Below are 16,532 nucleotides of genomic sequence, written 5' to 3'. Positions count from 1 at the left end.
TTTCTCGACTAGGACCATGAAAGCTTTATCTCATTTTAAAATATCAATATATTTTGTTTAATTTGAAACCTTGTGTTATCTATTTAAGTGTTGTGTAAGCTTGTAATGTGTGTAGTGATCACTCATGCAATTACTGTGTTTAGTCACTTATATACATAAATAACAGCCTATTTTCTTTTATTTTTTATGATTTTATTTATTTAATCTTGCGCTTGATAGGCGCACTGCAAGTGACGTACGACGGAAGACGTCATTGTGAGTCATTGTTTCCTTTTCCGCTTCTTGCTACCCATGTGTCTCCAGTAAGCTACTATGTGCTCTTTAACAGTATTATCATTTTGATCCACTCCTAAGAAATAAAAAGCTTTTGTTCCCTCTGTGTGATTACCTAACACACTCTGAACTCATGATGCAGCGCAAAGCGCATGCGTGTTGTGGAGTAATTGCGTTCACGTCAGTAGCTCAGAATCAGAGATTATAGAAAAAGTGGAATGTAACATGTGTTATTTTTCCTTGTTCGCTTCAATAGCGTTAGGCAAACCGGAAATGGCTCATTATATTGTACTACAATTGCTGGAAGTCTGCAGAATTACCTTACCTACCTTGTCCCTGTGCCTGATAGCATTCATTAAATCTCTCCACCTTAGAGGGAAATATTATACTTTTTATACCATTACTTGTATCAGACAGCCGCTGATACTTTTCAAATTAAGACTTTTTTTAATTTACCATATAAACACGTAAAATAAACTTATAAAAATACAGGTTTCACTGGTTGCAGATGTTCGTGAATTATTATCAGCTCCATTAAAGAGAGGTTTCTCAACCCTCTCATTTCAAGAGCTGTCAAGAAGAAAACATTATCGAAAAGTCTCAAAAATAAATGTAGGTTTTCCATCTTGCGCCCGCGCCCCCCGATGTGAACTGCTGGACAAAACAGTAGTCAGGCTATATACAGCAGTTAAAATTCCTCCACCGTACCCAGCAACAACATACAGTAAATAATAATAATAATGATAATAAAACACCAGCCAGAATTAGTACTTTTACCTTAGATTCTTTAAGTACATTTATCTGATACTGGATTATAACGGACTATTTTTATGATGTAGTATTTAAGGGAATAGGTATCATATCCATATAAAAGGATGTGATACGTCTTTCACCACTGTATGCTATTGGAATTAGGCTTCACGCATGTACGCATGCGTGTTTTCAATGTCGGTGAATTGAGTTATCTTGAAACTTAAACACTCTCTGATGAAGCTAAAGTAGTGAGATAGCTCATTGGTACAACGCCACCTCGATGCCGTCTTGTTTATAGTTGGTTAGACACAAAATGTTATCTTTAGGCTGAAATTAGTGCCAGCAGTCGGTTGGTGTCTGTGAACATGAGTGTCGCAGGGAAAATGTGGCGTGCGTCCGGTCTCCGCTCGGTGTTTACATAGTTTCTTCTGTACTGATTTCCGCCCTTTAGCATCGCCCATCGCTCGCACCACCATCCAGCAGCGATGTGCAAGGAGGGGGACGAGGCGCAGGACGACTGCGGCTCCCGGGAGGAGTGGACGCTCCTGTTCTGGACATCTCTGGCCGTCATGATCCCGGTCATCATCACACTGTGGTGCAGCGCCCAGCGCTCCAAACGGAAAACGCACATGAAAGATTTTTTCCGTAAGAGCAAACACGGCTGGCACTACACGGACCTGTTCAACAAGCCCACCTACTGCTGCGTCTGTTCCCAACACATCCTCCAAGGGGCTTTCTGCGACTGCTGCGGCGTGTGCGCCGACGAGCAGTGCCTTCGCCGGGCCGACCGGAGCCTGCCGTGCAAGGAGATCATGGCCCCCTGTAGCCCCGACGGAGCCATGGAGCACCGCTGGGTCCGCGGAAACGTCCCCCTCGCCAGCTACTGTGGAGTATGCAAACAACAGTGTGGGACCCAGCCAAAGCTCTGCGACCTCAGGTATCGTAAGTGGTGCTACAGGCGCAACCAAATGTGTATGAGACCCTCTTTAATGTGTGTAACGTTACTGTAAATCCGCAGCTTTGAGTGTGCGTAAAAGACGCGGGCTTTGTTCATGCAGAACATGCACCCATGCAGAACTCCAAGACATGTGCTGGCGAATATATGTTTACGTACACACTGCCATAGCTGTAAACGAAAAATAGGTAAGATAAAAAGGCTGCTGCTTCACACGTCAAGCTTCCAAGCTTGTCATGTCACAATGGTGTACACAGTCATTCCATTTTGACCTGTTTTAATTTGCTCTAATGGACTACTGCTGCTCTGTGGGACGGCAGGGCACAAGCTGGTTTAATCTCGTATTGTCAGATATAATTCTCTGCTGATGCTAATAGTGACAGCTTGCCAGAGACAGACCAGCACCTCTGCCTTGAGTAAAAATTGAGGGTCTTTCTCCCAACATCTTGCATGTTTTTGTGCTTTTCTAATAGGTTTGTATCTCCTCTTCAGGTGTGTGTGGTGTCAGACCACAGTGCACGACGACTGCATGGACAGCCTGGCAGATGCAGACCAGTGTGACCTGGGCGAATTCCACAGCCTCATCATCCCACCTCACTACCTCTACCGAGTCAACAAGCTCCGCCGCAGGCAACCCGACGAGTACTGCAAGGTGCTGGAGATGGGACTGGGATGTTTGGAGCCGCAGTGCATGGTGGACTCATAATGTGTGTTTCAAGCCGTGTTCCAGAGCTGTTTTAAGCATTGTCGGGTGTGTGTGTGTATCTGTAGCTGGCGTCTTCCTGTGGCAGTGGTTGGACTCCAGTTCTGGTCTTGGCTAACACGCGTAGTGGTAACAACATGGGGGAGGCTTTGCTGGGAGAATTTCGCACCCTTCTGAATCCTGTGCAGGTTAGTTCTGAAAGGGCTTCTTCACCTCCATTACACTAAATCATCCTTTCATGCTCACTTAAATTGTCATCTGCCTTTCAAAATTTTATTTCTGCACAAAACATGACTTAAACCTTGTGTCGTCTTTCCTCCAGGTGTTTGACCTGTCTGAGCTGACTCCCTCCAAAGCTCTCCAGCTGTGCACCCTGCTGCCCCCCGGCAGTGTCCGGGTGCTGGTGTGTGGGGGTGACGGCACAGTGGGCTGGGTGCTGGATGCCATCGATACTATGAAGCTGAAGGTGAAATGGGTCTCAGAACTGTGAGATTTTCATCACATTCGATCATCGTTTCTAAGCATTGCAGTGTGGAATTGCCTCTTTCTTTGTTGTCTCCACCTGTGTACCACCACTTCCCCGGTGCCAAGTGGGTAACATACCTGCTGCTCTTATATTGTCCTGTGCCAGGGCCAAGACCAGTTTATTCCAAGGGTGACCATTCTGCCTCTGGGGACCGGAAACGATCTTTCCAATACTTTAGGCTGGGGTGCAGGGTATGCTGGAGAGATCCCTGTGGAACAGGTTCTACGTAACATCCTTGATGCAGAGGTGGTCAAAATGGACAGGTGGGGCTGTAACACTAGTTCAGTGTTTGCTTTGGGAACAAGACTTCCACAGTATGATATCATCTCTTCAGCTCATAAATGAGTAATTATTATAAAGTAAAAGTTTTTGTATGACTTGTCTGGCATTAAGAGGTCTCAAAAAGTCTTAAACTGACACTTCAGTTTAAGACGGTGTAGTGATCTAATTTGTGTCCTGGGACGTAGCTAACATGTAGGACACTGAGGTCGTATTCTATTGTGTCTTAGCTTTTTCACAGACAAGTAGGAAATTCAACTCTTGAAACATCGACATTGTTTTTATTTCACTGTTTAGGCCTAATGTGTTTAAATTTTAATCCAACAATAAATAATAAAATAAAAGAACAACATAAAAAAAGTATATGTATACAAGTATAATTGAATAGATAACCGATGAATGCAGTGCATAATCCAAATAACATTTTTATGCACTTTATTTTTGTTGTTTTGTCAAACGTTTTGGTTAGGGAATGGTTGGGCTGTCTCGGACTCATGACTTCTGTGCTTTTAAAATCCCAGCTATGGCCCTGTTTGTTTCTTTTGTTCCTGCTAATCACCTACACAATCATTTTCAGATGGAAAGTGCAGGTGGCTTCAAAAGGCCTCTACTTTCGTAAACCAAAGGTGAGTTTGATCTCTGGTCTAAAATTCCTTTTTGTCCATTTGTCCGTTATCTTTTTCAAACCCTCACTGCATGTCCTCCTCAGGTTCTGTCCATGAACAACTACTTCTCTGTGGGGCCTGACGCTCTGATGGCACTCAACTTCCACACACACCGCGAGAAAACACCCTCTTTCTTCTCCAGCCGGATCATCAACAAGGTCAAGAGTTTGAACTGCTCTCATTTAACTACCAAAATCATATGGAAATGTTCACTGGATATGAGTTTGAATATTAATACAAAGTACCCCTAGTTATCTGTTTCTGAGAAACACCAGAGAAAGAAGGTGCTTTGTACTAATACTTACTTTCCTGTTTGTTTTTTTTTCTCAGGCTGTTTATTTCCTGTATGGCACCAAAGATTGTTTAGTGCAGGAATGTAAGGATCTGGATAAGAGGATTGAGGTACAGGCGTCTTGTTTATGTGATGAAGCTTCATGTTAATTCTGTTGCATGCAGACTAAAGCGGGGGGTGCAGTTAGCTTAGCTCTTGTTAAGGTTAAAAAGAAAAAAAAAACACTTCTCATCTTCTCATCAAACAGCAACCTGTCACTTTTAAGTGTCTGTTTGTGTAAGAATTAAACGAACAGCATACAAAGTCTTAATTATTGAATTGAAGAAGTGGTAGTAGAAGTACTTGTGATGACAACTACTTCCTCTCACTTCTGGTGTTTATGCTAAGCTAAGCTAGCAGATCACAGGCTTTAACTGTTATATATTTTAGTTGTTTATAATTCATTGTTACTGATTAAATTTCCAGGGAAGTTTACTTAGAAACTTTTGAAGTTTATTTTTCAACTCTGTCTTCCAATGAAAAATGTATATAATGCACAAGTAAATATATAAGGGACCCTTATCAAGAATGTTTCTGTCATAGGAGATTGTTATCTGACTCAAAATCCCAGCACTGGTTGAGCCCTACACAGTTTAATGGTTGAAAACATGACATTATTTTCATGTTGAACTGCATATAAACTGTTTGACAAGGCAGATGATAAATTAGCTTTATTTATATCTAGGTGTGTCGTTTCTGTGAGAATGATCCCAAGGCAGAGAAGGAAAGAGTCACTCCATCAAAGCAAGTTAACAAGCTGTCAATAGTCTATGTGTGTTTCTACCACAGCTGGAGTTGGATGGGGAGAGGGTGCCACTGCCTAGTCTGGAAGGAATCATTGTTTGTAATATTGGCTACTGGGGTGGAGGCTGCAGACTCTGGGAGGGTATGGGAGATGAACCCTGCCCCCCCACACGGTAAGAGAGCATCATAGAATTAGTTTTTAGGTATAAAGCTGCTAAAAGTGTATCAGAATTTATTTTTAGTTCTTGTTTATGCTCTAGTGTTTTCACTGCATTGTTTATATCCTAGTTTGCCAAGCGACTGCCAGTGAGCAGTAGTGTTGTTTCCTGTCTCCCCCCACAGGCTGGATGACGGTCTGCTGGAGGTGGTGGGTGTGTTTGGCTCCTTCCACTGTGCTCAGATCCAGGTCAAACTGGCCAATCCTGTACGACTGGGACAGGCCCATACTGTCAGGGTGAGGCAATGATACACTGCACACACATACACACACACACACACACACACACACAGTGCTTCCTGTTTACCACAGTAAGTGAGTATGAAGAAGGACAATGAGGAAGTCAGATTAGTTTTCACTGCCATCTGTCTCATCACAGAACTGAATGTATGAATGTAATTTTACTTAATCTGATTAAGCAGAGGCAACTCAGCATCTTTACATGTTTATACGGTCTCCTTGTTTTCGCACCATTTCATTTTGTGCTTTACATGGTGCCCTTCAGGAAAAAAATGAAATACAATAAAACAGATACTGATGATGTGCTGCACATCAACAGTGTCACAATGAAAAAAAAAAAACAGCCAGATGCCTGCAAGTGCTTTCCAGCAGTGAACACTGACTGCCATCTGCCTTATTTTCACTGTAATTATGATGGCAGTGGCAGGGAGAGAGAGGACGGCTGTCAGTGCTGTGCACCTGCATGGGTATTTGCCACTACAGCCAGAGTGTGACCATGACAGCCACAGGAAGCACAAGGGAAAACATGGGGAAGCTAATTTTACTGGCATTTGACTACCATACATATAGTTATGTGCAAGGCCATCAAAAACTTTGTTGCCACTCAACTTCAAAAGTTAAATAAGGAAAGAAGAGGCTTCTTGTCTGGCTGCCTTCAGCCCAAACAAGTTGAACTAATGAGATGGTCAGGACAGCTTGTCACCTGTGAGACAAAACCCAGGGCAGGATAAGTGCAGTGCTTCTGCTGTGTCTGCCTGTGAAGTGTGAGCAGCGATACACAGGAATATCTCAGTGCTTTTCTCATCTGGCTCATGGCAGCTGGGTAGTATGAGCAATCACAGACCCCAGCTTCAGAGCACACCATTCAGAGAGATGTTAGTGAGTCCATCAAAATAAGGACACGTTGCCGGTGGAAATGACATTCTTGCTACTAACCATTCCCTCAATTTCAAGCTTTGAAGAAATGTAAAATATTACATAATGAGGATAGAAATCAGCAATCTATAACATTAGGTAAAAAGAGGGATAAACTTGAATGTAGTCGTAGCCACAACAACATAGTTGTGAACAGAAACGTCATTTCCTGCTCAGTCTGTCTCATATCCTGGTGTCTGGTTTTATCTTTTCCTGTCCAGCTGGTTCTGAAGAGCTCCAAGATGCCCATGCAGGTGGATGGGGAGCCTTGGGCCCAGGGTCCCTGCACCATCACCATCACCCATAAGACGCAGGCCTTCATGCTGTACCACAGCGCCGAGCAGACGGACGATGATGACGATGAATCCAGTGCCTCTGAGACAGAGAGCCCAACCCCGCATGACTCACCGAGGCCCGCGGGGCTGCCGTCCGCTCGTGCATGACCCACCCCATACATGATGTGGTCTGAAGCTCTTAGTTTCTGTCTTCTTTCTAAAAGCCCAGTTTCTTATGAATCTCTCATTGGAATGGCACTCACCCGCCCTCCTCTCAGATTTTTGAACACAGTTTATCCTTAAAGCATAGGGATCGAGAAAATCGTAATTTTCCTTTCCAGTCATTTCATAGAGAGCTCACAGGGGTTAGAAAGGTCAGTTTTTCAATGGGGCTGGTGTGATTTGATTTTGGGTCCTCTGTCTCCACACTCCTCATTTATTGTGACCCAGAGCTCAGGCAGTTCCCCCAAAGGTGGGGCAGTCAGGAGCAGCTGAATGTTTGGAGAAAGATTGCCGTTTATTTGCACTGATCCCTTGTGCCATAGATATCTAAAGTTGACTATACTGTATTTATTATGCTATATTTACAGTTAAATGCCCAGCGCAGCCCTGCAGGTATCAGTGGGCCATTTCAACGAGTTGCCCAAACTCAGTTGACCAAATCCTCTCAAAGCCATGTCTCAATCAACAGCAGGTGATACAGTGCTTTTGCAGTTTGACTGGAGCTACATACCAAGCATTGGTCATTACTTTTTTTCCTCTTTTATTCCAATAAGAGCACAAACAAACAAAAACATTTTCTGCAAATGAGATAGTTGGATAGTTAGCCAGCTAGTAGACTCCATTTGATTGTGGGTGAATTGTAAATCTGTCTCGAATTCCCCGTTCAGGTTCTTCACAGCGTTGTTAGTTTAAGTGTCTCCTGCTTTTGTCCCCTAAGGTAAGGCTTTAAAATGTGTATGTTGGCCGCGAGGTCTCTGTTACAACTGCAATGTGTTGTCAATCACTGGACATCGATGTGAGTTTGCTGACTTGATGAGGCACTGTCTCAAGTAGCTCAACAAACAGGTTGTACCAAGATGCATTCTTAAAACTATATTTAATTGCTTGTGAAAGCTACAGGAAACAACATGACTTGTTTACTTTATTTTGAAATTATTGCCAAGTTGTTCAGTTGTTCATGTAAGACCTTTTTGTGTTTCCTCATATTTACACAGTTCCTCTTGTTTACATATTTTGTGCTGCACTGTTTTAGCACTTACACTAAGAAACACTGTACATTGCTTAGGACATACATGACACCATAATGTTGAGCTTGGATGTTGCTATCGATCGTGATAACTGCTGACAAGATTAGGATGTCCCTTGTTTTTGTTTTACGTTAATCAAGTCATCCTTTTGCATTTCATCATTTGTGTTTTACCCAATAGTCACCACAAGATGGCAGACTAAAGGCAGTATTTTGTGTAGACAAACCTTTGCAATTTAATATAAATACAATTAGATACTTGCATGTACTTCTCTGTGTATGCTTCATGTGACATTGATCTATCTGTTGGGTTTTATTGATTGCATCTTCCCTGTATTCTACGTAATGTGTGCCAGAGGTTATTTGTGTTTCTGCCTGTCCAATAGCCAACCTGTAGGGAAATTAATTTTACCGTTTGAGGTGGTCCCATTAAGAATGGAGAAGAAATTGCCTGTTGCTCACAGCCATATCAGAAAAGTCTGGTGAATGTTAGTTTAATCTTTGTTAGGAACCGGGAGCCAACTTGCTGCTCTTAAGGCTGAACAGGGATCAGTTTTTAGCCGCATGATGCCTATGCTTTTGGAATATGCACTTCCTTGGCAGGTAACCAAGCCTCATGGTTTCATCACTGTTTGTTTGGTGAATGTCTTCTTGCTCAAGGACACCTGTTGGATCTTTGACCTGATCTATGTTTACCAGAGTTGTGTGTGTGTTGTGTTGCGCTGAATTAGCTGAAATGTAAGCGGGTGTTGTTGTTGTTTTTAGCCACATTAGCAGCATGGCTCTAGTTCAAAATAGTGTTTTCGAGTGAGAGACTTTGGTAACTGTTTGAATTGTGGGGCAATTTGGTACATTGATGGTCCTCAGAGAATGAATCCTAATGTTTTTTTTTTAATCAAACCAACATTGCTCACAGAACTGCTTGCAAGTATTCTTTGCAGGATTTGTTGGTTGGAGTGTGTAACAACAGCACTCCTCCCCAGCTAAGTGACAGTGAGAATGCAGCTGAAGCGCACACTTCCTCCTGTCCACTGTGGCATCTCCTCTCTCTGTGTGTGTGTGTGTGTTTGTGGCTCCAGCCTGCCCTCAGTCAAACGCACACGGACCTGTTTATTTCTCTGTTTTTAAGCCATCAACAAATAAGTTAAAATTTAAAATTTATTAAAACTCACAGGGTTGCTAGTGTGGCTAAAGACTTTAACTTGTCTTGCTGTTAAAAGTTGGAGGGACATGACTGTGATGTTATTGTTTTGGATGTTGCCAATTCAAAACTGTTTATTATTGCTTATTAAATCTTGGCAAAAGTAGAACAGCCTTTATATGGACTCAGTTTGGCAAGTTTCAGTGTTGTTCAATGTTGTGTTAATCAGAATACTTTCATTTTTCATATATATTACTTCTTTGCTGTCAGATGTCTGTAGAAATGAAGAGAACCCCAAAGGTTGATAAGACTGACTGCAGTATGGTCTTTAAAGGAGCTTTATGTGGCCTCTGCTAGAGAGAAATGAAAACACAAAAACTGCGTGTGGGAGGAAAATAAGCTTTTATTGATTACAATCATGTAAAATAAAGCTATTTATGGAAACAGTTTCAATTTCCCCAAAAGAGGATTTGGGGAAATTGTTACTACGGGTGATAAAAATGAATTTTGATTGAACTGAATGTAATGAAGTGATGTTTTGAATTGGAAGACATTCCCATAAATATTTTCATACAGAAGCAACATGTCTGTGTGTTTTAATTATGTCACATTTTAAATGAACTAATGTAAGGGTGAAAAACTGGTCTATGCCTGGTCAGAGATCACAGCAGCCATATGCTCCTGCTGGGAAGAATAAAGCCTTTGTTTCTTATAAATTGTTCAAACATTTACCTTTATGACATGACGGAATAGCACTCATAATCCACACATTTTCAGGATACATGCGTCTCACAGTTCCTTGTATCAGGTCTGTGGAGGCCAATACATCTGCTGCTGCAGCAGCTATTTATTTTGACTTTGGATGGTGTCCTGATTTTTTTTCTGATGAAGGCTGGCTTTTGGGCTTGTCTTTCTTAGTGCAGTCAGACCCTTTGGCACTTGGTTTACTTCCTCCTGGAGCACTGGGGGGCTTTTTGTTTGGTTCTGAAAAAAAAATATACATAAAGGTTACTTTAATAGATCACCCACAGCGATTGATTTGTGCCACCTCCCAACAGAATGAACACCTGAATTTGTACTTAAAATTTATGATAGCTGAATTTGCTTTTGAAACCACAATTACACATGCAACAAAGCATATTCCATATTCTATTTGTTTTATTTTAATGTCGGTACTGAAAACATTGTAATCATATGTGATCAACATATTTTTAGATCAAAAGGATCTGACAAATAGACCTAATCTGGTTATAGTGTACATGGCCAACAAAAAAAACATGATTGAAATCGAATTTCTGTGCATAAAAGAATGAAAAGATCAATGACATACTGTGGGAGGAGTGCTGACTGGTATCACTTTTCTTGTCTGCAAGGAAAAAATGAAAGCACATATTTAAAAGAAACATTTGAATGATATGGCAAAATATGTTCTTGTGTAATCTGGGGGAAATAAACCAACGCTTAACTAGAATTACCACCACAGTCGGGTTGCAGTTTACATCCACATCTGTCCCCGCCCATGTATGTATTTTCTGAATTGTAATGACTATACAATTCAACATCTTGAGTGGTCACTGGAAATCTTCATTTTGTTTAAGAGGTACTGCACACTTGAACATGTTTTGGAGCAGCAAACTATATTATATGATTGTACTTCATGAAAAAGTGCCTATGCTCTCTAATCAGAGGAGGGCAGCCCACGATCCCCAGCCTCCGTCTTGGAGTGGAAAGCTATGAAACCTTGTTCATTTCCAGTTATACGGTCATTGAGAATCACCATTCACAGGAGTTTGTTATTTTTTTTTTACTAACCCCTCAGTATTTTTCAGTTTGGTGCAATGGTTGTAGTGACCCCATGATAAACAAAACAACTACAGCTACATACTGACATTCTCCCCAAGACACACACACAAACACACACTGTAAGCAGTCTCTCAGCTTCTCTGAGCTGCTAGCTCATCTACAACACAAGTACCACAAAGAAATTATTAAATAATAATATTAAATGTGCTTCCACTTGTCAAAGCTCCAGCAGACTGTGGGTTTAACACACACACACACACACACAAAGTGTGACAGCTCATGGCTGGTTAACTCTGCCTGCTGAGCTCACAATGTCAAAGTGTTGGTGCCTTGTCATTCTGAGAACAGGATACTGATCTACATGGTCACTGAGCCACCACCTTCATCATCAATATTGATAACTGATATCAGAGATCAGGTACAAAAGAAGCACACCAAGACACAGTCAGGATGTGTGTTCAGGTCACAAAAACTCAACATGTGCAGATGTTAAGCAACAAGTAATCTCAACTATATGAAGTATGTCTCACATGCTGTCAGTCCAATAGAAAACCAGAGATTTTTATGACATCAATTTCCGAATAAGCTCATTCTATAGCGACTGTCAAGAATGATGAAAATAATTTGTCAGAGGGGAGTTCTTGTACCCCTACCATTTGTATTTTTTAAACTATAATGATGTACTGCAAGTGACCAGAAAGTACAATGTAAACAATGGCAAGAACGAGAACAACAAGTAGGAGTCGTCACATATAATCCCTCACCAAGCGTCCCACTGGTGACCAAACCATAAATAGCACAGCTGGTGACTGAAGCCACCTCACTCAACCAGTAAGCGTGGTCATCTGGAAGCACGAAAACCATTTCAAATGACCTGATTCAGTACCAACATCCTCAATGCATTACTAAGTATGCTACATCAACTGACTTCAGATCAGGTTCAAATGGTACAAATCTGTTCCTAAAGCTTACAAACTAATTCAAACGTTATTGGTTCATTAGTATGTACATGTCCAGGGCCTATTTTGTAATTGTCACAGATCCGCTTTAATATCTTTCTGCTGACTGTGTGACTGCTATAATGTTTCTCTAGCCTTGTCTGAGGTCAGTTTATGAACTGGCTTGGAGACAGTTTTATTCCGTTTTTCCAGCATAGTTTTCCCTTAACATTCCTCAAGGTGTGATGTTACCCAACCCACAAGCTAAGCATTACAATTTAATGCATATTGCGTGTCAACATTCAGTCTTCTCATTGGTTGTTGGTTGGCTGTCTGCCTTTTGATCGTTCGATCAAGTTGTGCTTATCCTCTTGCATAAGTCACTGAATACATGCTAAATTAAATTAAATGTGTACCTTTTGTCATTCTTCATTATACTGTCATGATCAACGTAACAATTTTTTTTTTATATCTTACTTGTCTTTTGTCTTGCCGTAAATGGAGGTCCCCTATAAGAGCCCGGGGCATGGCCATGTGCATACTGGGATGGATTCCAGCCTCCTTGTGACCCTATATACACAGGTACAGGAACTGGCTGGAAGTATGGCTGGACAGGTGGACGTTCTGGACTGCGGGACCTGGAGTGTTGTTTCTGCTCTGGAGGATCTGGTAGCTCTGAAACAGAAGTTGGTATATGAACACATTCTGTGCACCTGTGAGTGTTTCACACTGTAAGAGAGTTGTGTGTTACAATGTGCTTGTCAAATTGTTTCACAATTCTGTCCCCTATGAAAGCAAAGTGCTTGATGGAGAAGTATGAAGGTATTTTATGAAAACATTTAGCATGCACACCACACACACATACAGATGAGCAAAATTCCACAAATTCTCCATACACATGGGCAAATATTTTACTGTAATTACATATTCTAGTGTGTTTGGATTTTCTGCTACAATTCCTTCATGGAGATAAACATTTTGGATGAGGTCCAGTACTTCCTGTGACAGGAAATGCTTTTTCACCTGTGAATGCTAAACAACCTGCATTTACATGGAGCTTTACAATTTGCCTCTCATTCAGCCATTCAAACACACACGCACACACACGCACAATATCTGATTTCATTTTCCACAATACCAACTCACCAGACGCAACGTCAGTGTTAAGTTCTGTAAAAAAAAGGACATTATTGGCTTCATTGTACGTTCATAACCCACTTCCACATGTGACATATTCCACTACGAATGTACCCGCACATTCACCTGGTTGAAGTTTCTGTAGTCTGGCCTCAACAGGCTCGTTAAAGATCTCTGTCACATGCCCCTTCAGAGCAGCAACGAAAGCCTGATTTGCCATCACCTTCTTGGAGTCCAGGTTGATTCGAGGGGTGTGAGGTTCAAACTTTACAACCCTAGGCAAGTCAAATGAAGCCTGGAAGGAACAAGGAAAAAGAAAATACTCACTAATGAGAGGGCTGTAATAAATGTAGAGTATTGCAACATGCATTGTTCTCATAGTTGATAGCATTGCTGGGGGGGGGGGGGGGGGGAGGATATCAAAATTATGTAACTAAAACTTTACTTTCATTGTCAATGTATTAATAGTGACATACATATTATATATACATACTATTATTAGGAACATATTAAACAAAATATCAGCAAATAAGGGAAAATACCTTCTATATTATCCAACAACCTAAGTGGATGCATTTCAGCAAATGTCTGACATTTCTGAATGACTGAAATAGCTGAAAATGCAATTTTCTGTTGATCAATTAATCACTGCACCTCCAGTTAAAATTCTACATGTTCACTTTGATTCAGATTGCTGTGGATGAAACAGAGCATGCGCCCAAATGACATACAGGCCAATTCCTCTGCCTTGTCTCAGTCATGCTGTCGCAGGTATGCGTGAAGAGGGGCCCTTTTCTGAGACCCCTCATTTGTATTTAGGCTACACATCAGTTTTTTCATCCTTTTCCCTTCCCCTTACTTTATCTTTCTGTGGATTTTTTCACCCCACCTGTAGAAAAGCCAGGGTCTGCGACTGACTCAGGAGACTGTCGATATCTTCTCTGGCTTTTCTCATTGTCTTAGCATTTTCTGTTAACTTATTCATGAGGTCCCGAAGTTTCGCCTGACCAATCTCCAGCTCATGGTCCACCTCATGTTGGGCCTCTCGTTCTACTCGGGTCAACATATCCCGCATCTGCTGATACAAAGCTGCGAATGTTGTCTTCCTGTTGGTTGCTGCATCCTAGGCAAGGGTCAAGAGATGATTCATAGACATAGTAAATACACTGACAACCAAAATAGATAAACACACTGATGTCGACTGATTGCCATCACGTTTTCCTTTGTAAATGAGTCTCTAATTTTGTTTTCTGTTTTTGTGAAAAAATGAAAATGTAACAGCAAAAACTTACCTTGAGCTTGCTCTGCATGTCATTGATTTGAAACATGACAGTCTCCGTTTTCTCAATCTTCCCATCCAGCAAACCCAATTTGTCCCTGAGGTCAGTCTACAAGACATACAAGACACAACCGTGTATCTAGAGAATTACATAATGACTGCTACACTCACTCCCTTCTACGCTCACTTCCTTACCACAACCTCAAAGGACCTCAATGAAACCAAAGCTTTTTATACTGCATGTACACCATCTATATTGTTCCAGCAGGGTACTCTTTAAATGTGAACAGAGTGCCACTTTGCTACATCTGAAGTGTTTTCATCTTGCTAAAATACATTTATAACAACAGCCTAGTAGAGTGATTGGTCCGGCACACCCAGACAAAGAGAAAAAAATGAATAGGGACAATTTGACAGGAAAGATGTCAAATTATTCCTTTCAAATGACTAATAGGCTCAGTATAACTCAGTGAATACTGACAATGACTCACCTCCTTCACGTTCCTCTGCTCCTCAGGAGAAATGAAGGAGCAGCCTTTGTGGGCTTGCTGGAGGCAGATGCTGCAGATTGGTCGGCCATGTTGGCTGCAGAAAAACTCCATCAGCTTGTGGTGGTCCGAGCAGATACGCTCCAACAGGTCGCCGACAGGCTCAGTCAGCTGGTGGACACTCAATTTTGGGTTTTCCCGGTGAGGCCTCAGGTGCTCCTCACAGAAAGAGGCCATGCAGGTGAGGCAGGTCTGGGACGCCTCTGCCTCCATACATGTATCACAGCGTATGACATCCTCTTTCTTGGCTTTGCTCTCCTCTACAGTCGGGCTGACTTCGCTCATGCTCAACTTCACGTTGAAGGCCTCCACGACGGTGCTGAGGACCGTGTTCTTCTTCAGCTCCGGTTTGGTGGTGAAGAGGGTCCGACACTGAGGACAGCTGTAGTCTGAGTCCTTCCAGCTTTCGAGAAGACAGTCCTGGCAGAAGTTGTGTCCACACGGGGTGGTGACCGGACAGTCGAACGTACTCAGACAGATGCTGCAGGTCAGCTCATCCTCCAGATTTATCAGAGAACTCAGACTACTGTCCATTTCGGCCATGATGACAAGTCAGATGAGGCTGCGAGGGAGAAACGAAACTTAACTAAATGGAAAACCAAGTGAAAAACGTTTTGTTTACCGTAATGTTCTATTAGAATGCCAGCCCCCCGTCGATGTAAAATGTCATTAACTGAAAGAGAAGAAAATGTCCAAGAACTTCCTGTGTCGCAGTTTCAGCACAGCGACTTCCCATAGGGATAAATGTGAAAGCCACTACATAATTACTATTCAGAGCATTTGTCTAACATTTTCATAATTGCTAGTTATAACCTCCACGTACCTTTGGGCTTCAGTTCAGTGGCATAAAATTCAGACAGTTACTGCGCTGCATGACTCGGTAACTCGTGACTCCTGATAAGCTCCGTCTTCATGAGTCTCTCTCTCTGTGTGTGTGTGTGTGTGTGTGTGTGTGTGTGTGTGTGTGTGTGTGTGAGTGTTTGTAAGGTGATGGGGTTAGAACAGTAACTGTGAATTTTGAAGTTAGAAACTAAAAATTGGCACCGAAAACTGAAATGAACTGAAAAAGGGGAAAAAAAAGGAAAACATCTGGATCTGACAAAGCTGAAGTGAAAACAGCCTATTCAGCCATATTGGTGTTTTTTTTTTAATGATCTTGTGATTTTTTTTCTTTTTCGCATATCTGTTTTTTTCAGTGTTTTTTTATTTATTTATTTTTTGGTGAGTATTTTTTCAGCCTGTTTTCTGTTCCAACTGTGTCACTGTTGTGGCTTGGAGCGGTTTGAGGATTTGCGTATCTGCAAAGCAGTGACAGCACCTGTGGACCAGCGCTCTGCTCACCGGGCTGCGTTAACGTCGCGTTGGTCTGCCAGAGGTCCTCATGAGCAAACCCTAACGTTAGCTTAAAACGCCTTCTGCACCATCATGCATCCTACCACCACGTAGATTTGGGGAGGAAGGGTGGTGTTAAAGAACATCCACATTATTAATTTGTAATTTGTTGTTATCCACATTAATGTTATTCACTTATAATGTTGTGGCTGATCGGTGTATGTAAAAA

The 16,532-nt window shown here is 41.9% G+C and overlaps 2 protein-coding genes across 3 annotated transcripts; one reads left to right on the top strand and one right to left on the bottom strand.

The window, feature by feature from the left end:
- Nucleotides 1-1,244: 1,244 nt before the first annotated feature.
- Nucleotides 1,245-9,844, top strand: dgke (diacylglycerol kinase, epsilon). The gene is made up of 11 exons (XM_046402799.1): nucleotides 1,245-1,963; nucleotides 2,474-2,633; nucleotides 2,753-2,872; nucleotides 3,007-3,150; nucleotides 3,316-3,473; nucleotides 4,067-4,115; nucleotides 4,199-4,312; nucleotides 4,485-4,556; nucleotides 5,275-5,402; nucleotides 5,572-5,683; nucleotides 6,823-9,844. The coding sequence occupies exons 1-11, from the start codon at nucleotides 1,512-1,514 to the stop codon at nucleotides 7,042-7,044; spliced, it is 1,731 nt and encodes a 576-aa protein (XP_046258755.1). The 5' UTR covers nucleotides 1,245-1,511; the 3' UTR covers nucleotides 7,045-9,844.
- On the bottom strand, nucleotides 9,652-15,947 carry LOC124066438 (E3 ubiquitin/ISG15 ligase TRIM25-like). Of its 2 annotated transcripts, XM_046402811.1 has the most exons (9): nucleotides 15,795-15,947; nucleotides 14,915-15,533; nucleotides 14,437-14,532; nucleotides 14,034-14,267; nucleotides 13,271-13,439; nucleotides 13,154-13,177; nucleotides 12,485-12,682; nucleotides 10,597-10,632; nucleotides 9,652-10,250 (listed from the first exon to the last, which is right to left on the bottom strand). In XM_046402811.1, the coding sequence occupies exons 2-9, from the start codon at nucleotides 15,512-15,514 to the stop codon at nucleotides 10,114-10,116; spliced, it is 1,494 nt and encodes a 497-aa protein (XP_046258767.1). In that variant the 5' UTR covers nucleotides 15,515-15,533; nucleotides 15,795-15,947; the 3' UTR covers nucleotides 9,652-10,113. The 2 variants fall into 2 exon arrangements, with proteins under 2 accessions (XP_046258767.1, XP_046258776.1); XM_046402820.1 differs by lacking the exon at nucleotides 13,154-13,177.
- Nucleotides 15,948-16,532: the final 585 nt, after the last annotated feature.

Source organism: Scatophagus argus, chromosome 2 (assembly GCF_020382885.2).
Source record: "Scatophagus argus isolate fScaArg1 chromosome 2, fScaArg1.pri, whole genome shotgun sequence".
Classification (NCBI taxonomy): Eukaryota; Metazoa; Chordata; class Actinopteri; family Scatophagidae; genus Scatophagus; species Scatophagus argus.
This window is presented reverse-complemented; position numbering and strand designations above follow the sequence as displayed.